Here is a 25,697-nt window from a genome sequence, read left to right as displayed (position 1 = left end):
ATTTGACAGAGATCACAAGTAGGCAGAGAGGCAGGCAGAGAGGGAGAGGGGAAAGCAGGCTCCCCGCTGAGCCGAGAGCCCGATGCGGGGCTTGATCCCAGGATCCTGGGATCATGACCTGAGCTGAAGGCAGAGGCTTAACCCACTGAGCCACCCAGGTGCCCCATTATAAGAAATTAGCTTTACAGCATGGACCTTGGATAGTTGACAACGAATTTTTCAGAATTCAAAGGTAAAAAGACTAACTTAATTTGGAGTATATCCTTAGTTAATATTCGCTTCATTTATATTTTAATATAATTTTTTATATGTGCATACATATAAATGGGTGTGTGTGTGTGTGTGTGTGTGTGTGTGTGTGTGTATATATACATATTTTTTTTCCCATAAGGTATTTATTAAAATGAGACCTGGTCTATACATTCATTTTGATCTGTCAGTAGCATTCTTTTCTCAACTGTGATTAACACCTAGAATTTAAGATACTACAAGAGGGGAGCAGAATAATTCTGGGATTTCTGAACTGACATAAGAAATGGGAACAAATGAGACCCTTTTATTTAATCAGTTTGGAATTACCAGAGGTTCCCCTGAATTGTTTTGGTTATTAAGCCTAGAATCAGATCTGAATTTCTAAGTCAGAAGCAGATTTTATTCATGGCTCCCTAGGGCTTCCACATTCAGTAATCTGAAACAGATGGCATCATAGAATATTATTGCTCATAACAAAAATTGGTATCATTGTGACTAATATTGCATTTGCTCTGTGGTATATACATACCAGTGGGCCTCAGTTACTTCATATTCCTAGAGCTTCCAAGGCTCTAACCAAAAGCTGGAGTTAATAGCCACCCATCAAAACACACCCAGTTGTTTTTCTCCATTATAATCTGAAAATGAAAATTGGGAACTTTTCTTTCACACCTAGAAAATCATGTATGGGAAATGACTTATATTCAGAAATATAAAATCATAAATTTTTGAAACAGGGTTTTTTGAAGAGTGATTTTATGATGCTATTTAATTACCAATATTTTAAATGCTTTGTATTATTGACAGTATACATATTCCTGCCTTACGGTTATCATTTTAAATATCTTAACCACAGAATAATTCCTTTCTCTGTTTCTTATGTTTAGTTCCCACAACTGAGAGATGTTTCTTAACTTATAGAGGAAATTAAGCCTTTCCTGAATAGTAAACTTAGGGTGTGTATCTTATTAGTTAGTACTTTGCAAAGTTCTCCAAGTATCTCCCCGTGAGATACTTATTAATTACAAAGGGCAAAATTATAATATTACAGCAGAGAAACCAGGCAGAATTCATCTCAGTTAAACTATCAAAGTTAACTAGAAATCAGATATGTCAGTCTTATTTACCTCCTGATTTGATGCACTAAGAAGAGCACAACATTACTCCTGTTGTACTCTTACCAAAAATGCATAGCCCATGTTTTATCATGGGGAAATATGGAAAAACCCAAGTTGAAGGACAAAATAACTAGCCTTTACTTTTCAAGATGTCAGGATTGTGAAAGACAAAGAAAGATGGACAGACTATCACAGATGGAAGGAGAATGACATTAAATGCAATGTGGGGTCCTGGATTAGATCCTGGAACAGAAAAATGACATTAGAGGGACAATTGGAAAAATTTGAGGGAAGTCTGTAGATTAGTTAATAGTATTGTATCAATGTTAATTTCTTGATCTTCATAGTTATATTATGGCTATGCAAGATGTGAAATTCGAGTGATATACAGATACTCTATTCTATGTTTATAACTTGTTTATAGTCAGTCTGAAATTATTTTAAGATGAAACATTAAATAAAATGAAAAAAAATTAACATTCATCCCCTGAGTCTAGAGAAATCAACTTCTCTTCAAGCAACTGTTGGATATTCAAGAAATTCAGTATTCTTTAGCAAGGAATGAGAAGGAAATGGCTGTTGGATAGGCGATCAAAAACGTCACTAGTTAGACTAATCCTATTCCTACAGAGCTGCCTGTGCAGCTCTTGAGGCATGATTTCCTTTTATGGCACAAATTACCTTTTGTTTCTGTGGGCAATATGGATTTCAAAAACTCTGCAGCTTTTTAGTGTATTTTAATTAGTATTGATAGTTTATGTATGTCAGAATTATCTGCATAGTTGTAGAAGAAAACTCTATATGTTGTAAGTTCTTCCCATGATAAGAGTTATGTCAAAAATAAATACATTGAAACTGTGTCAGTTGATTGAGGAAAACAGGATCATTCTCTTGGTTAATAAGTAAAATTTCTCTTTCTTAATTCACTTGAAATAAAAAAGGTGAAACATTATTGTTTTACTTAGGAATAAATACACTTCTTTTCTTTTTTTTTTTTTTTTAGATTTTATTTATTTATTTGACAGAAATTACAAGTAGACAGAGAGGCAGGCAGAGAGAGGAAGGGAAGCAGGCTCCCTGACGAGCAGAGAGCCCAGTGCGGGGCTTGATCCCAGGATCCTGGGATCATGACCTGAGCCGAAGGAGGCTTTAACCCACTGAGCCACCTAGGTGCCCCAATACACTTCTTTTCAATGTGAAAAAAAATTTTTTTAAGATCTTATCTATTTATTTGACAGACAGATCACAAGTAGGCAGAGAGGCAGGCAGAGAGAGAGGAGGAAGCAGGCTCCCCGCAGAGCAGCAGAGAGCCCGATGTGGGGCTCCATCCCAGGACCCTGGGATCATGACCTGAGCCGAAGGCAGAAGCTTTAACCCACTGAGCCACCCAGGCGCCGCTGATGAAAATATTTTTAATCATTTGAGATTTAAAATTATGAAGTGTACTTACTCTGTTGTTTTCATCTCCATTTTTATTTACAGCCCAACTAGTGTTGGTTGCTACAAACATTGCTAATCAAAAGATAAGTACCATACCAAACTTATTCCCTCTGGCTCTTTTTTTTTTTTTTTTTTTTTTGAGAGAGAGAGTGTGCGGGCAGTACAGGAGCAGAGAGTGGGGCAGAGGGAAAGAGAGCATCTTAAGCAGGTTCCACCTCAGAGTGGAGCCCATCTCTGAGCTCCATCTCACCACCTTGAGATCAAGACCTGAGCCGAAAATGAGTGAGATACTTAACTGACTGAGCCACCCAGGCGCCCCACTTCTGCTTTTCTACTACCAAACACGTAATGTTTCAGAGTTGATTAGTAGTTAGACAATGAGTTCTTTATATTGTGCCTTGGTTCCTTGTTGATTAATGATCTTCTTTATGCTGGATTAACAACTATTGATTAGAATGACATCCTTTAATCACAATGTTGGTCACTTTTAAGAAGCAGTACTGAGGGGCGCCTGGGTGGCTCAGTCAGTTAAGCATCTGCCTTCAGCTCAGGTCATGATCTCAGGGTCCTGGGATTGAGTCAGGCTCCCTGCTCAGTGGGGAGCCTGCTACTCCCTTTCCCTCTGGTGCTCCCCCTGCTCTTGCTTTCTCGCTCTGTCAAATAAATAAACAAAATCTTTAAAAAAAAGAAACAGTACTGAAACCCAGAAATTACTGTGTTTGCTATTTGACTGCACGTTTCAAACTTCATTCACTACATGTTTTTAAAGGAATTTAGTTTTATTAAAATGGATTCTTCATGTAGGTCTAGTGATTCTATTTTCTACAATATTACTATTTTAAATGATAGATTTATAACTACAAGGTAATATTTCCTCTTAGCTTGAATCAGAATATTTCCCTGAAGTTGAGTCATGACGCATAATTAGAAACAATCTAGATTTATCACAAATATACTTTTTTATTACAGACATTTTACACAGAATGTATTTTGCTATACCTATAACCAACCTATAATATAGGTTACCAATTGGTAACCTATATTACCAATCAGCTACATGAGAAACATTAAATTTGAAAATGACTGCCAAATTTTACTTTCTCAAAGATCATCTATAACACTTGTGATTTTTTTTTTTGAAGATTTTGTTTGTTTATTTATTTGAGAGAGAGAGAATGAGCAGGGGGAGAGGCAGAGGGAGAGGGAGAAGCAGATTCCCCTCTGAGCAGGGAACCCAATGTGGGACTAGATCCAAGGATCCCGCTATCATGACCTGCACCAAAGACGGATGCTTAACTGAGCTACCCAGGTGCCCTACACTTTTGAATTTTAGAGTGGAAACCCAGTTGGTTTTTCAGTAGCTGATAATAATGCCTTACTTCACTTGTAGTTTACAGAGTCATTTGATCCTCTTAGCAACCTTCTAATATATATTGTAATTGCTTTGTACCTATGTACATCAGGTAGCTTGGGGTTGTACATTTTGGAAGCATAGGTAAGTAATTGAATGCCCTTTACTTTTATTGCGTATATTACCATAATCCCTCTCTGTCAGTATGTTTTATAGTATACAGTTTGGTGTAAGAATGATCAGGATGTCTTGTTTCCATGTTGTTAGAATAGCTGTATTTATAAGATAAGGATTCCCTATCCTTAGAAGAGGAATCAATAACTACACCATATTTTGTCCATCACTTGGTTGTTTCAGACCCGTGTTTAGATGATAGTTGTCTCTACACGTTAATGCTTTTCTCTTACACAAATTCATTTATAAAATTAAACATGTAAAAGCATTGATATCTGAATATTATGAGATTGTTTTGAAAAGTTATACTTCAGCTGTGTCTGATTGTTTTCACCTGCTTGTGAACATGGACTACATCTGTTTTTGCCAATGTGTATCCGTTATTACCAACCGATTGACTGTCTTAATGGCCAGTGAATCTGATCATCCTATTTGTTTGCCATTCTTTAAAGAAAAATAATAACTACTTAAATTTCCTCTGAGGAAATATAAAGATAACATTTACCATATTCAGCCATCCAGCTTTATAATAGTCAAGATAATTCCCTTTTTAGCTGCCAAGAAATTTTAAAATTCTAAAGTATAAACTACCCACCTACAAATAAACCTTTCTAAATTAGTTTTTTTAAGATTTTATTTATTTGAGAGAGAGGGAACATGAGTAGGGGAAAGGGACAGAGGCAGAGGGAGAAACAGGCCCAATCTGACCAAGGGCTCAATCCGAGGACCCTGGGATCATGACTTGAGCTGAATGTAGATGCTTAATCAACTGAACCACTTATGTGCCCCTGAAATTATTTTGAAATGAAGAAATTTTAAAAATTACAAAGAAAAAAATCCTGTAGTTGTGCAGGACTGTTTGCATACTTTTAATTCCTTATAACAAAGTTTATGGAGCATATAACCTGAACACATAATTTTCTCCATTTTCTTCATTCATAGTACTACCTATGTCTCTTACTACAGTGCTTCTCTACCCCTCCAGTATATGACATTGATTTTAAAGTAATGAGAAGACTGGCATATGTAGTATGTGGGCATGTTACCTGTCATTTTATAGTTACATTTTCATATACAAGGTTTATCCACTTTTACATGCCAGTTATTATTTACATGCCATTTATTTAAAATGTGCATTTGTCAGGGTACCTGGGTGGCTCAGTCAGTTGGGTGTCTGCCTTTGGCTCTGGTCATGATCCCAGAGTCCTGGAATTGAGCCCTGTGTCTGGCTCCCCACTTGGTGGAGATCCTGCTTCTCCCTCTGCCCCCCAGCCCATTCGTTGCTCTGTCTCTCAAATAAATAAATAAAACTTTAAAAATAAATAAATAAAATGTTAATTTACCTCCGAAAGACAGAAGGCTACCTACTAGGAAAATGATACTGAGACTCCAGTAAAATGCTGCCTGTGGGGGCACCTGGGCAGCTCAGTTGTTAAGAGTCTGCTTTGGGCTCAGGTCATGATCCCAGGGTCCTGGGATCGACCCACATATTGGGCTTTCTGCTCAGCCCCACTCCCCCTCCTTGTGTTCCCTCCCTTGCTGTCTCTCTGTCAAATAAATAAATAAAATCTTTAAAAAAAAGAAAAAACAACTGCTTATGTGATAGATACATCGAGATTATCTTAATTAGGTAAGGGAGATTGGTTATTTATTTTTGTTTTGTTTTTTAAAGATTTTATTTATTAGAGAAAGAGAATGAGCTGGGGGGTGGGAGGAGGCGGAAAAGCAGACTCCCCACTGAGCAAGGAGCCTGATTCAGGGCTCCATCCCAGGACCCTGGGATCATGACCTGAGCCCAAGGCAGATGTTTAACTGACTAAGCCACCCAGGCACCTGAGGTTGGTCACTTGTATAGTAGTAACCAGCTTCCTTTGGTTGAGGTCCAAGGTAGACCTATCTTACGATATATTTCACTCTTAATTTTTTTGAAAGTGCATGACTGGTTTTTGTACCATTTAGAATTCATCAATTTGCTTTCTTAAGGAATTTGTTAAGTTATTCATGTAATTAGTAGAATCCCATTATGTTTACCACTGAGTTGACATAAATTTTTTTTTAATTTTTTAATTTTTTATTAAAAATTTATTGGAGTAAAGGTCTGTGAATTGCCAGATTTACACACTACACAGCACTGCACTCACCATAGCACATACCCTCCCCAAAGTCCATAACCCAGCCACCCCTTCCCCACCCCCTCCCCCAGGACATGAATTTTTTTTTTTTTAAGATTTTTTAAATTTATTTGGCAGAGAGGGAGAGAGAGACAGTGAGAGGGGGAATACAAGTAGGGTGAGTGGGAGAGGGAGAAGCAGGCTTCCCGCTGAGCAGGGAGTCCGATGTGGGGCTCGATGCTGGGATCATGACCTGAGCTGAAGGCAGACGCTTAAGGACTGAGCCACCCAGGCACCCCGAATATTTTTTTAATTGAGATTAGTTTTAATTTAAACTTAGGCCAGGGGCGCCTGGATGACTCAGTGGGTTAAGCCTCTGCCTTCGGCTCAGGTCATGATTCCAGGGTCCTGGGATCAAGCCCTGCATCAGGCTCTCTGCTCAGCAGGGAGCCTGCTTCCCCTCTCTCTGCCTACTGTTCTGCCTGCTTGTGATTTCTCTCTCTATCAAATAAATAAATAAAATCTTAAAATAAAATAAAATAAAATAAACTTAGGCCATAAGTCTATTTGGTTTTAAAACAAATGCTATTATGTTCTGAATCATTCTAAATAGACAGAAATAGAATATGTATATGTAGGAAAATCAAATATCACATTACTATTACGAAGTTTTCTCTTTTGTTCATAATTTAAGAAAAAACATTTTGCTATGACCTTTTCATTCCTTTAGAGAAAAAGAGAGGGTAATTCTTCAACGTATGATCTGGAATGTAATATTTGATTGTTATATTTTTATGATACAGGTTATTTAGATTAAATAATAAGTTCAAATGGGTGCTGGCAGCTAACAGTCCATTAACTTAGAAAAAGTGTTCAATTTTTCCCCCAAATTTAGATAAGTTCTTAGTTTGGTTATATTTGTTTGCAAAGTAGGATCAATGAAATCTTGGTACTACCTCTGAATTAAATACATTTTCTAGAAGTATTAATAGACAATTTTTTAAAAAGGTTTTATTTATTTATTTGACAGAGAATGAGATCACAAGTAGGCAGAGAGGCAGGCAGAGAGAGAGGGGGAAGCAGGCTCCTCGCTGAGTAGAGAGTCCAATGCGGGGCTCAATCCCAGGACCCTGAGATCATGACCTGAGCCGAAGGCACTTAACCCACTGAGCCACCCAGGCGCCCCAAAAATCTTTTGTTAATTGAGTGGGAAATAGCCATATTAATGAGTTTCAGCTATTACTATATTATATCCAAAATTTCAGATGTCTACATACACTACCAGAGCTATATGCAATAGACTGTTACTCTTTCTCTTTGATGTATTGATTTTTCCTTTTTCATTTAATGTGAATTATTCAGCCAGAATGTACAAAGTATCCTCTATATTGGGTATCTGACATTTTTACTTAGTTGTTTGACTCTGTTTTACTGCCAATTATAGTACATTCTAGCCATTTTGATAGTCATTTTGACATCTACTTTTTGTAGTGGACTAGTTGTCATCTGATATTTTAGACCCTTGAGGGGACTGGGGAAGATGTTTCAATCACAGTATTATCTTTTTCATCTTTAAGACCATAGAGAAAATCCCAGTCAAATTTCTAATGGGTTTTCTTAGAATTAAATTATATGCATACTTTATATAATAATGTGATTTTTAAAAAAAAAATATGATGGAGAGGTAGAATATGACATTACCTCTGAAAATAATCAGGTAATCTACTAGAAGAACATTTTAGATGTCTTTGTTTTTTCTTGACTATGAAATCACAATGATACGCACGTAAATAGAATTTACTGAGTGTTTGTACAGTTCTGCATGCTAAGTATACATTAGTGTTTAGTCCTTGCAAATACTTTATTAGATAAATGGTAATGTATCCACATTTTTTGAGGCACAAAGAGTTTAGATAACTTGCACTGGGTCACACAGCTGACAACCGAGAGCTGAGATTCAAAACTAGATGTTAGGATATACGGTTCATGTGCTTCCACTCCACTGTTAGGTCTGGCTAAAAATGAATACCAAATAAGTTTAGGCAATACAGACATTAATAAGAAAGTATATATCTCCCATAATTGGAATAGAGATGAGTGGAGATATCTGTTACTTACATTAACAAATGTAGAACAGTGTATACTTTAATAGCATTTTTTACAACATTGAGTCAACGATGGCATCAGAATCCGCTCCTCCCTCTGTGTTCCAGCATTGTATAATGAATGCCCGGTACTCAGAATAATACCTTCACAGTACATAAAAACACTGCAGAACAAATTCTAGTATAATTTGAACTGTGATTAACAAGATATTTAAACTTTACCTTTGAAGTTATTTATTTTAGGATAAGAAATACATGTTATGGGTGAGACCATAATTTGGGGTTCTCATAGTAGAATTCTCCTGTTATGATAATTATCCTATTACAGCTTTTCTATAAACTTATTTCTTGACTTTCAGAGATGCACAGAGACTAGAGGAATTCTTCACCAAAAATCAACAGCTGAGAGAGCAACAGAAAGTCCTCCATGAAACCATTAAAGTTTTAGAAGATCGGTGAGTCTGGTTCTTCGATGTTCTCGAGTAGGAGGTGATTCCCCCTGCACAGAACATTGGTTTTGACTTATAAACAGTTTTGGGACTAAAAGTACCCTTTTCCAACCTGATGTCAACTTTGAATAAATACTGTATGAAATTAAGGATATATACTTACAAGTTTGTTTTTTATTAATTACAGCAACCTCATCAATTTACCCTTTAAGTACTATTTCTTTATCTGGTGTTTGATATAGGACAAGCTTAAGAGTAGCTCTAAGTAATTAGAATTAATGTTCTGATTTATTTGATAGCTTAATTCCATTTTTACATCAAAGTAGGTGGAAACTGCTTCACAATTCTATTTGTCTTCATATTTCCCTTTTCCCCCTGCATATTTCTCTGTTTGCAGGCAGTCTAGGGATTCTTCTTTCTGAGTATTTCTACAATAATGCCTATCACTTACTTAATTTCCAGATACATACTTTACTTTTCACTCCTATGAGATTAACACCCTAGATTTAGAAAGACTTCCAGGATTTGCTCTATTCCTCCATTTGTAAGTGCTATTTAAGACCTTGAACTACCTATAACAAAAAACAGTTAATAATTTTCTTTTGTTATTATTTTGTATATGTTACAGAAGGGCTGGTGGTTGGAGTTTGCCTCTGTACCTTTAGTGGTGGGATAATCCACACCTGGGCACACTACAGTTGTACACTTGTCTTCCACAACTGCTGTCCCAGAGGGTACGCAGTTTACTGCAGTAGGCAGCCTGTTGTGGAATAAAGCTGCATAGGCTTCGGAGTCATAGCTGTGAATTTGAATTTCAAGCTTATACTGTGCCCTTGATTCAGATTCATAAATATTTGAGTCTTTACTATGATCTAGGTGTTGCTCTTAGGTGCTAGGGATAATACTGTCCATGGTATGTCATGGAGCTGATATTTGATTTTCAGAGGTTTGGAGTGAGTCATACAAATAAGGTGATTTCAGACTGTAAGTGCTATGAAGAAATAAAATGGAATGATATAAGTAAGTGATCATAGACATTGATTTGGAAGTGAAGGGATGGGAGTCAAAGATGGCCTTTCAGAGGAGGTGCCATTTGAACTGAGACCTGAATGATTCAGGTAAGAGCTAGTCACTTGAAGAACTAAACTTGAAGAGATAAACTTGAAGAGATAAAAAGAGAACAGACAAATGCAAAAGTTTTAGGGAGAAAAAAGTTTTGAAACATTTGAAGAATAGGAAGTCCAGGGGTGTCTGGGTGGCTCATTCGTTAAGCAGCTGCCTTCGGCTCATGTCATGATCCCTGGGTCCTGGGATCAAGCCTCAGCAGGAAGCCTGCTTCTCTCTACCACTCCCCCTGCTTGTGTTCCCTCTCTTACTGTGTCTCTCTCTGTCAAATAAATAAATAAAGTCTTTAAAAAAAAAAAAGTAGGAAGTCCACTGTGGTTTTTAATTAATAGGAGGGTTAATGATAGGAGATAAGATTGGAAAGGTGGGAGTAACTAGATTATGTAGGATCATGGGCAAAAAGTTTGGATTTGAATTGCAATGGGAAGCAATTGGAGGGTTTAAGTAGGGAAATTACAAAGGGATATGAGCAGATATTGACAGCATCTATTATATCCACATGTAGATTTCAAGTAGATGGTGTATATGTGAGTCTGAAACTAACTAGAGAAATTTGGGCTAGAGAAAAGAATTTGAATGTCCTCCTCTGCATATAAATGGGATTTAAAAACCTAGAGACTGGATAAGAGATCTAAGGACATCTTAAAGGGTATTGGAAGAAAATTGGAAGAGGTGTTAGTGCGGAATCCTTGGACATACTAATTAAGCTTTAATGAAGAATAAGGGCCCGGCCAACGAAAAAAAAATTGTGAAACAAAAATTATCAGAGTGGAAGAAAAGCCAAGAATATATGACATGACACCCACCATACCTTCTCAGGGCTACTTGGATGATTAAATAAGATTAATACAATTAAAAGTACATATAGTGATTTTTAGAAACTTATGGTATCCCTCCTAATTGGTGACTGTGGTTCTAGCCACTTAGCACTCTAGTCTGTACTGTGTGTCATAGCCAGACCCAGTCTCTCTCCAGCTGAGGTATCAGGAAGCTAGTCCAGGATCAAAAATGAAATCACCAGGAGCACCTGAGTGGCTCAGTCACCGAGTGTCTGCCTTTGGCTCAGGTCATGATCCCAGGGTCCTGGGATTGAGCCCCGCATCGGGCTCCCTGCTCAGCGGGAAACCTGCTTCTCTCCCACTCCCCCTGCTTGTGTTCCCTCTTCCGCTCGCTGTTTCTCTCTCTGTCAAATAAATAAGTAAAAATCTTTAAAAAAAAAAAAAAAAAAAAGAAAAGAAATCATCAGCTATTCTTCTCTTAGTGTAGTGAGGCATATCCTTGTTTTCTCTGGATATGTAGTAGAGCATTTGGGAGGAATGGTGGAGAGGACATCTTTCTCGGGCTTTAACTCTCCAGCGATTGGTATGTATTGGGGGCTCACTTTGTATCCAGACATCTAACACCTGATCTTCACACTAATGCTGTAAGGTAGATAGTAAAACCATTTTATGTGTGAGGAAACTGAGCTGGCAAAGATTTAAGAAACCATCGCTAGATGACAGTTTGTGGATAATTAGGTTAAATTTGACTTTACAACCCCCCCCCAGTTTCTGTTTTCCTGAAGCCTTGTCTGTATATTTTCTTAATTTTGTAAATGTTATGTAAAGACTGATCATATCAAAGTATTTGTACTTGACCTAATATGCATCTATTGAAACAGATACTCTGAAATATTAATTCCCCAGCATTGTCCACTTTCTAGTCTGACTTTTTGGGGATTTTTTTTTTTAATTTATCTTTTAAATTGCTACTAATTCTGTCTTTAAATGTCTAAGTAGATAACATTTGGTAAAGTTCTGCCTTACTTAAAATTTCATTTTAGTTTTATTTTGTATGAGAATGATATCTATAGCAAGTTTTAAAAAAACTATAAAAGTAAATGTTTTGCTAAGACCTTTAAAAAGCAAAACGTGTTTTCTTAAAATTTCTAAACAGTAATTCTGAAACTTGCTGCTTACTCTTCATAGGATGAAACAAATTTTATTTTTATGCTAATGTAAAAACATTGTGAGATGTTTAGATGAGAGGAATTACTCAGTAAAGGTAAATTAGATACTAAAAAGTTATAATTTTATGTGGCTGCTTTATGTTCTACTACTGCTGTTATAATAGACTTTCCTTAGAGAAAACAAAGTATTTCACTAAATCTAAGAAATAGTTACTGTGTTCAGTAGATAGAATGCATAAAAAAAAAAAATCTGAACAAAGCAGTTAAGTAATGATTGTCTAATAGATTTCAGTATTTTTTATTAAAAGCATTTTTGGCAGTCATAGGAAACTTGTATTTCATCTGTCATTGAAAGGGAAAATTTGTACTCATAATCAGAGGACTTAGGGTTGTGCAACTATTTTTCAAATACTAGACTAAATGTCCTCTTTTTGTCTTACTCATAGGTTTAAATTTAAATATATTCTTCAGGAGACCTTCTCTGACTTTCTAGACTGGGTTTAGTTCTGCTGGGTACTTTCATAGTACCCCCTATTTGCACTGTCATGATTCTTTGCCATAATTACTTTGCCATAATTACTTTTTTATTGCCTCTCTTTTTCTAATACACTATAAACTCTTTAAAAGAAAAGACAGGGCACTGTTGTATTTTAGCACGTACAATACTCTTTGTACATGTTTTGAAAATTTATTCATTTTGAAAATGAATAAATTTGAGGAAATCTTGTTGGGGTATAGCAAATAATTGAGCATACTTGTTAATCTGCTAAGTTTTCCAATTGCAAAATGAAAGGTTTTACTTCTTCATCCCTATGAACAAACTCACGATATTTGTTGCTTTCTGATCTTACAAGTAGAATTACTCTTCTTTCCCTGTTACCTATATACAGCGACTGAAATTGCATTCATTCTCCTGTGAAATTGAGGCTGTTTCTTTCTCTGATAGCATCAGTGGAAAATAGGCAAGAGGAAAGCGGTGGATCCTTGCTGATGGAAATAAGAGCTAGCATATTTTCTCACATTCATTTAAATTTAAACTAGGATCTGGAAGCAATCAAGAGTTGACACTTTTCCACAGATATTGTTATCAAGAATGGCAGTTAACTGGAGAAAACTAGAAGTAATAAAGAAGCTAGGGAATATTGTTTCATTTTTATAGCTGCCTATATCAATGGCATTTTTGAACTTGAAAACTAGGGATTCCAAGGAATTCTTTTTGATGATACGTCATGACATTTTAATGTATTAGATTTGATTTCTTAGAAACAATAGTGTTAATTTTTACTGACAAACTGACTAGTAGAATGACATTTAAATAATTCATAGAATTGTTCAGTGCCATTTACCTCTTTCAGTGTTTTTCAGGGACTTTTCTTTTTCTGTTTTTTATTTTACTTTTTATTTATTTTTTAAGTAAGCTTTACACCCAACATGGGGCTTGAACTCACTACACTGAGATCAAGAGTCACATGCTCTACTCACTGAGCCAGCCAGCCACCCCTTCAATGACTTTTCAATGTCATGTTCTCTTAGGCCCTTATGGCTTAGTAATTCTGTGTATAAATTATTTACCACAGTCAGGTCAGCTATTTCAATGTTTATTACATGGACCCTAAGCTATTAATTACAGCAATGTTTAAAAGAGAAATGTAAATACGAAATGTCAGGTACTTTAAGCAAATAGTTAAAATTGAGTTGCCTCTTATAATAGTTTAATAGTGTTTGGGTTTTTAGAATGGTTTACAGAGACTTATTTTCTTTGGAATTTTAAAGGCATAAATAGACTTTACCGTTAGCTGTAGAAATGCTTGAGAATCTGAAGACACAAGTATTAATAGCAGAAAGACAAGAAAGTGTATATCCTTTTTAGTACCTTAATACTCAAAAAGATGTCATACAAAGTATTCGAGAATATAATACTGTTAAATTTAAATGCTGTGATGAAAGGAATATGCTATCTAGCTTACTTTATGTTCTCCCTTTTGAATTTTTATTCAAGTAATGCATGTACATTATAAAGATACGTAGTTACCATAAAAAAAGGTTTTTTGTACCTGTCTTTCCCACCCCTGTCAGTCACAGTTCTTAGTTTTCCAAAGTTCTAAATGATGTATTTGCTTTTTATTTTTTTTTAAGATTTTATTTATTTGAGAGAGAAAAGGAGCACACGAATGGAGGAGGGGGAGAGGGAGAAGGACAAGCAGACTCCCCACTGAGCAGGGAACCTGTTGCAGGGCTCCATCCCAGGACCCCAGGATCTTGACCTGAGCCAAACTGAGACACTTAAATGACTGAGTCACCCATGCACCCCATCAATGATGTATTTTTACTTTAACACTTGATTTATCAATTTGAGATAATATCTGTTTACTTCTTACTATGACAATGAGAATAGTTTTTATCTCTCACGTATTTTTGAATAGTTACTATTTTAGTTCTTCTATGTTACCTTTGAACCTTAATACATACATTTATGTAAAAGTACGTCTTTACGAGGAATATATTTTAGGAAAATGTCTGAACAGTCTCCCTGAACTCACCACTTCAACCTTTCCCTGCATCATTCTTCTTCTCTTCTACTTCCCACCCTGTGTTAACCTGAATCTTTCCATGTAAGTAATACTGATGGTCTTGACAATGGTTACATTGTTTTCTGTTACCAGATCTCAATCTTTTGTATTTGGGTTATAATTTAATTATAGAAGCTGAAAAATAGTAAATAGTGTTTATTTATTGACTCTGTAAATACTCTCTGCTGAGCCAGGATAACATTTTCTTCTCTATAGATCCGATGTCATGACCTCTGTGCCACTCAAGGAGACTGTTTCTAATGTCCAGGCCACATAGTTACTTTTCTACTCTGTTTCAAATCAGCTGCTCAGATTAACCTCAAATCAGCCCATAATGTGCAATGACAAGGACATATTTGTATGAGCTTGGCTGTGCTTGTCCTAGAAGTTGTAACTACTTTTTTTCATGTTGAGATAAGAAACATGTTTTCCTTACTAGGTCATTAATATTATGTAGTGTGTTAGTTATTCTATTTATTGATTATAATCCTTTTTGTTCCTTTTCTTGAAGGCATACTTCTTGGGCTAAAAAACTTTCTGTACTAATTTGGAGCATTTACTTTCTAGGTTATTCTACAACTGGGATTTCTCTTCACTGGATCCCTACATTAAGTCCATTATTTCCTTCAAGTTAGCAGATAATTATGGGGTACCAGCTTTGTGCCAGACACTATTATAGACCTTGAATATATACCAATGAAAAGGTTGATGAAATGTGGGCCTATTTTTCCTTTTATTGGTGTTTTATGCTCATTTTCTTATAGCTCACCCTCAAATAACTGCGGAAAAGTACACAGGAAGTAAATTTTCAGAGTCCTTGCTTGTCTAAAAATGTTATTTTCTATTGATTTAGATGATATTTTGAATAGATTTAAAATTCTAGGTTCAAAATAGATTTCCTCCAGACTGAAGACATTTTCTCATTATCTCTTAGCATCCAGTGTTGATAAAACTGATACAATTCTCATGTTATTCCTTTATAGATAATAGATTATTTTTCTTTCCTGGAATTTAAGACCTTCTTCTCATTCTAAAATTATGTGAGGGAAGGGTATGTGTGTTTCCTTCAATGTGTTGGACACTCAGCCTGTTAACCTGAAGGCTGGTATCTCTTAAGGTCTGGCAATTTTTTTCTGTTATTTCCCCTCTCCATTTTTACATTTTCTCCTCCTGGAGCAGTTCTCAGTCATAAACTGATTCTTTATAATCTTTTCTCTGATTTCTGTTACTTATTTTTTTTTCCCATGTTCTAGAATATTTCTTTTCTATATTATTTTCCAACCCTACTATTAAGATTATTTTGATAATCACATATTTAGTCTTCAAGAACTTTTTATTGTTTATTGACCACTGCTTTATATGTGCATGTATGCTGTGGCCTATTTTTATACTTTACCTTGTGATTCTTCTTTAACACATTGTTTATTTAGGAGTACATTGTTTAAGATTCACAGATTTGTGGATTTTCCCAATTTTCTTCTGTTGGTGATTTCTAATTTAATTCCATTGTGATAGAACAGCATGCTTTGTCTGATTTCAGTGCTTTTAAACTTATTGAGACTTGTTTTGTGACCTAGGAAATGGTCCTGGCAAATGTTCTAAATGTGCATTCAGCAGTTGTAGGTGGCATATTCTGTAGATGTCAGGTCAGGGTGGTTGTTGGTTTTTTTCAGGTCTGCTAGATCTATGCTGATTTCCCATCTCACTTGATCTATCCATTATTGAGAGTGTAAATCTCCAACTATTATTGTTGAATTTGTTTTTCCCTTTTTTCCTTCAAATTCTTGGTTTTTGCTCTGTGTATATTTTGGGGCTCTAGTGTTAGATGCCTATATTATCATTGTTCTATTTTTGTAATGAATTGACCCTTTTATTATAAAATTCACTGTGCTAGTAAGTAACACATTCTATCTTATAGTCTGTTTTGTCTGATATTAATTAAGGTAGATGCTTCAGCTTTCTTTTGGTTTTGTTTGCATGGTATATATTTTTTCTATCCTTTTGCCTTGAGTGTATTTGTATCTTGGAATCTAAAGTATGTCTATTGTAGCGACACCTGGGTGGTTCAGTCATTAACCAACTCTTGATTTGGGATCAGGTCATGATCTCACGATGGTGAGAACAAGCCCCACATGGGGCTCTGCTCTCATAGGGGAGTTTGCTAGAGTCTTTCTCTTTCACTCTCCCTCTGCCCAGCCCCCTCACCCTCAATTCAGGATGCACATGGCAGTTCTCTCTAAAATAAATAAATAAATCTTTTTTTTTTTTTTAAAGCATATGTCTACTGTAGATAGCATAAAGTTGATTCATTTTTTTGTTCTGACAGTTTCTGCCTTTTGATTGGAGTGTTTTATCAATTAATAATGTAATTATTGATACAGTTGGATTTATGCCATCTTGCTTTCTGCATGTCTCATATTTTTTTTGTTCCTCCTTTTCTGCCCACCCCTGCCCCCACCCCAAGACTCACTTTTTCTGGAACTCTTTATTATTGATATGGTAAACATTCTAAGGAATAATGCTCTGGTTTTCTTTTCTTTTCTTTTTTTTCTTTTTTAAATATTTTATTTATTTATTTGACAGAGAGAAATCACAAGTAGGCAGAGCAGTAGGCAGAAAGGTGGGGGTGGGGGAGGAAGCAGGCTTCCTGCTGAGCAGAGGGCCTGATGTGGAGCTCAATCCCAGGACCCTTAGATCATGACCTGAGCGAAAGGCAGAGGCTTAACCCACTGAGCCACCCCGGCGCCCCAATGCTCTGGTTTTCTTATCTTTTCTATTTTCTCTTTGCTTTTTGGGGAGATTTTCTCAACTTTATTTTCTCATCTTCTGTTGAGTTTGGAGTTTTTCCTGCTGCTATATTTTTAACTTCTAGGATTTTTTGTTTTTGTTCCCAGGATATTTCCTTTTACTGCAGTCCTGTTTTCATGTCATAGTTTGGTATCTTCTTCAATTCTCCTGAGAGTATTCTTTACAGTTTGACAATGGTGGTATTTTTTTTTTAAATTCTCTCTATGTAGCTTTAATTTTTAAAGATTTATTTATTTAGGAGAGAGAGAGAAAGCACACACAAGTGCAAGTTGGGGGAAGGGGGAGAGACGGAGAGGGAATCTCCAGCAGACTCCCTGCTGAGCCGGAGCAAGATGCGGCATTTAGTGCAGGAGTTGATCTCACAACCCTGAGACAACAACCTGAGCCTACGTCAAGAGTCAGACTCATAACCAACTGAGCCACCCAAGTACCCCTCTTTTTTTTAGTGTCTTTAGTCTCTCTCTTTTTTTTAAGATTTTATTTATTTGACAGAGAGAAATCACAAATAGGCAAAGAGGCAGGCAGAGAGAGAAAGAGGAAGAAGTAGGCTCCTTGCCAAACAGAGAGCCCAATGCGGCACTCGATCCCAGGACCCTGAACTCATGACCTGAGCCAAAGGCAGAGGCTTAACCCACTGAGCCACCCAGGCGCCTCATGTTTTAGTCTCTTACTTTATCTCAGCTATCTGTTGATCTTCATTATCTATTCATATTTAAGAGAGGTGGATGAAAGTTGGAAGCTCTGAGTGGAATTGTGGGCTATGACCTTCCCTTCAGGTTGATCTGCCTTGTGTGTTTCACTGATAATTCTCTAATGTCAGTATCTTTAGATCTGATTTCCTAGAGGAGGCTCCTTTATTCTGCTTCCTGGAATGTGCAATAGGGTTGGCTACCAAAGTTCTGGAAGCCAAATAGATGATGAGGGCCTAGGCTAGGGCCTGAGAATTTGGCATGCATAGACATTCATTTCATTATTTTACTCCTACCCTTACCTGTACCTCATATCTCCCAAACCAGTGTCTGTTTTAGACCCTCTAGAGACTCAACTAGCAGTATTCTGCTGGGAATGGAAGGGGTGATCACTTGAGTGTTCAGAATATAAGAGAAAATATGTTGGTATGATGATTTGTTGAAATACTGTAAATCACTCACACTGAGTACCAATTTTTTAAACTTCTGCAAATTCTGCTTTATATAGCAGGTTGGTTCTAAGTCAGTGCTGTCTGATAGTTTTCTGTGATAATGGAAATATCTTATATCTATACTGCCTAATATGGTAACATCTAGACATGTGGCTTTTGAGTACTTGAGCATAACTGAGTTCGATTTCAATTTTAATTTATTTAAATTGGAATAGCCATATGTAGCTGTGCCTACCATATTGGACAACAATTCTAGACATTTCCCATCATTGGCTTAGGATTCAGCATTCCTAGGGAGTTTCAATTTTGTCCACCCACTACCTAGCTTTAAGGTTTTTGTTTGTTTTCTCTCCCATTAGTCCTGTCCTGGTGGGTTTGTGTTTTTAAAAATATACATGTATCTTTGCTGTAGTTTTGTAGGATCTTGGGAAGGAGCAAAAGTTGATGGAAATGTTAACTCTGTCATCTTTACTTAGATGTTTGTCATATAAAATGGTTTCAAAGATCTTTACTGTCCTAATTCCTATCTTTGGAACATACTCTAATTAAACTGTGATGTCCAATTCTTTATTTCTTCATTCTAAGCATTCTGATTTTATTATTGCATCCTATCTATGATCTCTAATCTTTATTTTTTACATCCATATCAACATTGCTGATATGAGTTTTACTTTCTTGTAAAATTCCCTAGGTTCTTTTTGTTTGTTTTAGTTGTACAGTTTTAATTTTTTACCTCCTTAACTTATACCTCAGGGCTTATACTACCATGCTATGACTTCCATAGACACTTAAATGCTTAGTATCTTACTGACAGGTTATCAAGTTAAAGTTATTACTTCAGATTATGTATTTCCCAAATTTCTGATGTGGGGTATATGTCTCCTTTTTAACTATATTTTTTCCTGATTAATAAATAATAAAATTAGAGAAATTTTGAAAAAGAGAAAAACGCTAAGAAAAAAATCTCCTATAATACTGGTACCTATAACATAACTGTTATTAACATTTTGAGGTACACCTTTCTCTTTACCACTCCCCAGCCCCTATGTGCAATATATGTATTGCCCTCTTCCCTTCAGCACTCAAATAATCAGTGAAAACTATTTTTAAAACATTTTTTGCATAATAGTACATTTGTGAATTTTTCTAACATTGGGGTTTTTTTTTAAAAGAGTTTGTTTGCTTATTTGACAGAGAGAGAGAGATCACAAGTAGGCAGAGAGGCAGACAGAGAGGGGAAGCAGGCTCCCCACCAAGCAGAGAGCCTGACTCGGGGCTTGATCCCAGAATCCTGAGATCATGACCTCGGCTGAAGGCAGAAGCTTAACCCACTGAGCCACCCAGGTGCCCCTAACATTGGGGCTTTTTTAATAATGAAAGGAACAAAATATAAAGGTTGTTTTGTTTATTTGTTTGTTTGTTTACTTAGTATTCTTGGACCTTTAGTATTCATTCAGCTAAAAAAGTTGAACATTCATTATGTATTTCCTAACAGTGTAATACATCATTAAACTAGTTAATTTTCTCTGTATTTACCAAGTCAGTTCTTTAGAGCTTCAAAAAGCATAAAAATCTTGGCTTTCAAATATAATGAAGTATCTTTTAGTAGTTCAAAAAAATTGAATTTCAGGTTTACAGAGGTATAATGGATAAATAAAATTGTAAAATAAAGTGTACATCATAATGATTTGGTGAACATATCCATAGTGAAGGAATTTCCACTAATTAACAGAACCATGATCTCATAAACTTAATTTCTGGTGAGAACATTTAAGTTCTATTCTAAAAATATTTTGTTTTTGTTTCCTAGGTTAAGAGCAGGATTATGTGATCGCTGTGCAGTAACTGAAGAGCACATGCGGAAAAAACAGCAAGAGTTTGAAAATATCCGACAGCAGAATCTTAAACTTATCACAGAACTTAGTGAGTTTCCTTTTCTTCATTAATTATTTAAAGTATACTGTACTGTTGTTAAAACCTATTATTAAATGGTTGTAATCAAATGGATTGTTCACATACATTTTTTCCTCATGTGGGCAAAAGTTCAAATGTCCTTTATTCCCTTTCTGTAGATTTAACTTCATATTTATTTCAGTAAGAAATAGGGTACAAAAAGGTGGGCTCAATACTATCCACATTGGCCCTCAAGTCCTACTAGCTATAAAGCAAGAAGGAAATTTCCTTCCATTATGAAGGTACTTCCTTCTTTAGTGTTATCTTTATTTCATATAATTTAACTAGTATTTAGTAAAGTTAAATACAAAAAATACAATTTAGTATTCTACAAAAGTATATACTTTCTTTGGTTTTCATGACATACTATTTCAAATATATCATTTTTAATTGAGTCTCCTTACACATTTAATGTAGGGTTTCCTTACATGCTTAGCCTTCTCTTAACCTTCTTTTCCTCTAATACCTCTCTTCACCTTATTCTCTATTAACACTTCATATACTCTCTTAGTGACCTTTACTTTGATTCTCTATAAACAACTCACAACCAACACATCTAAGATTTAATTAATTTATCTTCTTTTCCAAACTAAGTCCATCTTCTATTTTTTTTCTATTATATTGCTATCCTCTGGTTACTCAAACAAGAATAAATGAGTATATATCACCTCATTGTTTCAAAAGAGAAAGAATATTGTTTTATTTTGTTCCTGGGGATAATTACTGTTAACAATCTGATAATGTATCTTTCCAGGTCCAGGTTTATCTTTCTGTTTGTCTCTCCTTTGTTTTATCCCTTCCTTCTGTCTCTTCTCTCTCTCTCTCTCTCTCTCTTGAACTCACAGCCCTGAGATCAAGAGTCACATGCTCCACTGACTGAGCCAATCAGTTGTCCCCCTCTTCTCTTCTCTTAAATTTTAATGAGATCATACCATACTTCTTGTTCTGACATGTTTTAATTCATTTTAGGCTATGACTTAGAAGTCTTTACATGTTAATTTAAGTCTGTAGCTTCTGTGGTGTGTATGTGTGGATGGGTACATATGTTTATTTAGGAATATAAGAATGCCATCAGTAAGTAGAAAACTATTACATCTCTGTTTAACATAGCTGAGATCTACAATTATATTATTGTTAGTATAGCAGTAATCTCTGGTAATGTCCGCATACCTAATAATCAAATTACCAACAAATTTGGCTATCTGAAAAATAGCCAAACTCTTCAAAGGACTAAAGACATTGTTCTTTTTCATGGCTCCATTATATTCTATAGCATAGATGTCATTTGGCGATTCTGCTGTTGATGGACAGCTTGATTTTTGGTGGGGGGAGGTGTTTGAAAGCATGCGTTTCCCTGCATCTTCTTTAGCTTCAAGCAAAAATGCAGGAATTAATAATACCCTATCTTCTGGGTAAAGAATGATACCTTTTTTAAGTTCGCGTTCTCCTTCTAACTCTTCAGGTTAAGTTATTTTTTTACATGAGGCTCAGTTTGCATTTCTTCTTGGAGAATAGCTTCAATATCCTTTGCCTAGTTTTCAGATAGACAAAATGCCTCACGAGTTCACTTTTAAAATGCAAATTCAAGACTGTAGAGCTGTTGTTAACCTTTTCTCTAATAGCATCTCTCTCTCTTCCCACACTGAGAAGCCTGGTTCTCAAAGACACAGGGATGATAGAATGAAAATACCCCCAGCTACTCATTTTTTAAATCTCATAAGCACAATAGTCTCAGAATTGCACCATTAGTAATACTACCTGCATGATTATGGTAAAGTTTAAGAAAACTAATTCTACCTTAAAATGAGCACAAGAAGAATTGCCAAGGTCAAGTCCCAAGTTATCGTAAGACTAAAAAACACCAGCGCCTTCATATATATGATTTTTTTCATGGTTCTGTTCATTGCTATTTGGATTTCTTCCTCCCTTTTCTTTCTTTTATGTTTTTACTTTCCCAGTTTTGAATTTTGAGGATGTCTGTCTTATTTTATTTGTATCTGATACTTTACTTTTTGTTTTTTAATTCTTTATATCTTTTTGATCAACCTTGAAAACAAATTTTTTTAAGTAGGCTCTAGGCCAACACAGAGCTCAGACTCACAACTACAAGATCGAGAGTCACATGCTCTTCCGACTGAGCCAGCCAGGCGCCCTACAAATGTGAAATTTTACCATGCGTTCCTAAACATAAAGTTAATATCTTGACCACCTTCGAATAATACACAGACCTTAAAGCACCTGAACTCTGCTTACATGCTATTTATGCCTAGCATTTCATTTCCTTTTTCTTAGCGTTCTAAGTTAGAAGCTTCTCTCAAAATGACTTTATTAAGACAGTTTTTTAAAAGATTTGCCTACATATTTTATCGGTTTCTTTGCTTATTACTACTTTTGCACCTCAGTTTCCTTCTAGGATTATTATCCTTTCTGAGATACATCCTTTAGAAGGCATTTGTTAGGGGGGGGTGCCCGGGTGGCTCAGTTGATTAAGCCACTGCCTTCAGCTTATGTCATGATCCCCGAGTCCTAGGATTGAGTCCCTCATCCAGCTCCCGGCTCTGCAGGGAGTCTGCTTCTCCCTCTGACCTTTTCCCCTCTCTTGCTCTCTCTCTCTCTCTCAAATAAATAAATAAAATCTTTAAAAAAAAAAAAAAGTATTTGTTGGTTCTAAACTTAGTTTTTATCCACAGATGTTTTTATTTTACTTTTACTTTTGTAAGGCTATTTCAGGGTAACAATCATTTTTCTCTGACTGCTGCTATGATTTTTTTTCTTGTTTTGGTGCTCTATAATTTTAATTCAGTTAACCAATTAACCAAGTTTTTTTTTTTTAATTCTGTTTAGATATATTACAAAATCTGTGAAACCACATCTTTAATCATATCTGGAAAACTGTCAGCTACTGGCTTTTCAAATACTGTGTTTTCTCCATTCTCTGTTTTTGGATTCTGGATGAGACCTCATCATTCTGTCCTTCATATCACTTGATATCCCTTTCCTGTTTTCATCCTCTTGTTTCTCTTTGCAGTGTTCTGAGTTATTTCAACTGTCTTTTTTTTTTTTTTAAGATTTTATTTATTTGACAGAGAGAAAGATCACAAGTAGGCAGAGAGTCAGGCAGAGAGAGAGGGGGAAGCAGGCTCCCCGCTGAGCAGAGAGCCCGATGCGGGGCTCGATCCCAGGACCCTGAGATCATGACCTGAACCGAAGGCAGACGCTTAACCCACAGAGCCACCCAGGAGCCCTTCAACTGTCTTGTTCAATATACTAAGTATTTCAATAGTTTTCTTGTGCTGAGTTATTTTATTTTAGTAACCAAATTTTTCATTCCTTAAAATTCTATTTGGTTCTTTTTCAAGTCTGCCTAGTCATCTTTTTCTTCTTCTTCTTCTTCTTTTTTTTTTTTTTTAAATAAGCTGTATGCCCAACATGGGGCTTGAACTCATGATCCCAAGATCAAGAGTTGCATGCTCTATTGACTGAGCCAGCCAGGCACCCCCTTCTTTATTTTTTTTTTAATGAAATGATTTTAAAAATGCAGAAAGGTAGGGAGAATAGTAAAGAACCCTCATACACAATGCATTTATCATTTTAAAACATAGAATAGTTCCCTTTCCTATTTTTTTTTTTTCTTTCAGGACATTGGCTTTTTTTTTCTTTTAAGATTTTTTATTTATTTGAGAGAGAGAGGACACAAGTGAAAGAGACAACATGAGCAGGGGGGGAAAACAGAAGAAAAGGGGAAAGCAGACACCCCACTGAGAAGGGAGCCCAACATAGGGCTCAGTCCCAGGACCCAAGGATCGTAACTGAAGCGAAGGCAGACGCTTAACCAACTGAGCCACCCAGGCACCCTCATAACATTGGCTTCTTGAAGTAGGGTCATTTTCCTAAAATTTTGCCACTTTCTGAATTTTTTTTTAACATTTTATCTTGTTCCTTTATTTCCTATTGAATAAATACTGGATGTGAAGGCTTGATTAGGTCTAGATTAAACATTTTTTTGACAACAGTACTTCATAGCTAACGCTGCCTACTTCATATTGCATTATATCAGGAGATAGATATTTTCAGGTTATTCCACTCTTAGGGATTCTAAGATTGATCACTGGGTTAAGGTGATAGCCATGTTTCTTTATTAGAATAGAGTCACATTTTCTCCACCAAGTAATATGAGTGGGGGGGATGGATGTGTGATACTATGAAATCTTGCAAAAATTAAAATTCTCTCTCTGTCTTTCCATAATGGTTTTCACATCTACTGGTGAGCCTTTCCTGAATTGATTCTTTAGAGATTATAAAATGCTAAATTTTCATTTCTGTTCTTTCTACATTTATTAGCTGTGTTCTTCGGAAAATAGGATTTTACCCTTATAAATTGGGACTGTTGGCTACCTTGGAATATAGTTCCTACTAGAAAGGCATGGTGCATCTTAATTTTCTCCCTTTAATTGCTAGTTTTCAGAGTAGGGTCTTCTGTAATAGTTACCTGCAGTGGTGACAAATAGGTTATGTGTGTGTGTGATGTTTCATTTTGTTTTTGATGAAAGTGGGGCTTTCTCTTTTTTGAGTATAATAAACCCATAGGATTTCATATATTGAATGTGTGTCAATCAGTTATGATCATTATTATTGATGCTCAGATTATTTCAACCTTGTCTGTCTACCCACTTTTTTGTAATCACTTCTAGTGTGTTCATTTTGGACATTCCATCTTTTAAATCTTTAACCATTTCATTACTACATAAGATATTTCTATTATCTGAAATACTTGGGAATCCATATCGGAGTTATCTTCTGCTGACTCTAGTGGTAAGGATAAGGTTTACTTTGGATCCATTCCAGGAGTTTGGGCTTAAACTGGATATCTCAGGTTCAGTCCCTCCACCAGGGCTGTGATACCAGCATCTGCTTACCTACACTGCTCTGTTTTAGCTCACAGTTTTGTTTTTGTTGATGATTGTGGTGATGGTGTGGGAGTCCCTTGCATTTCTCTTCCTGTGAGAGCTCAGCAGTTAGTAAAAATTATGTTTTTCTGTAGGATCTAGCTGTTTTATAGTAAGATCACTGTTAGAATATCTAATTCAGGGGCACCTGGGTGGCTCAGTGGATTAAAGCCTCGGCCTTCGGCTCAGGTCATGATCCCAGGGTC

At 35.9% G+C, this 25,697-nt stretch overlaps 1 protein-coding gene across 2 annotated transcripts in view; it reads left to right on the top strand.

Moving 5' to 3' along the window:
* RBBP8 (RB binding protein 8, endonuclease) overlaps positions 1-25,697 on the top strand; it is an 88,526-nt gene that overhangs the window by 17,340 nt on the left and 45,489 nt on the right. For both annotated transcript variants that reach the window (XM_032859774.1, XM_032859773.1), the window contains exons 4-5: positions 8,911-9,006; positions 20,403-20,515. In XM_032859774.1, coding sequence (XP_032715665.1) covers positions 8,911-9,006; positions 20,403-20,515 — 209 coding nt within the window. The remainder of the gene's footprint in view (positions 1-8,910; positions 9,007-20,402; positions 20,516-25,697) is intronic.

Source organism: Lontra canadensis, unplaced genomic scaffold (genome assembly GCF_010015895.1).
Source record: "Lontra canadensis isolate GAN:19392208 unplaced genomic scaffold, GSC_riverotter_1.0 scaffold17, whole genome shotgun sequence".
Lineage (NCBI taxonomy): Eukaryota > Metazoa > Chordata > Mammalia > Carnivora > Mustelidae > Lontra > Lontra canadensis.
This window is presented reverse-complemented; position numbering and strand designations above follow the sequence as displayed.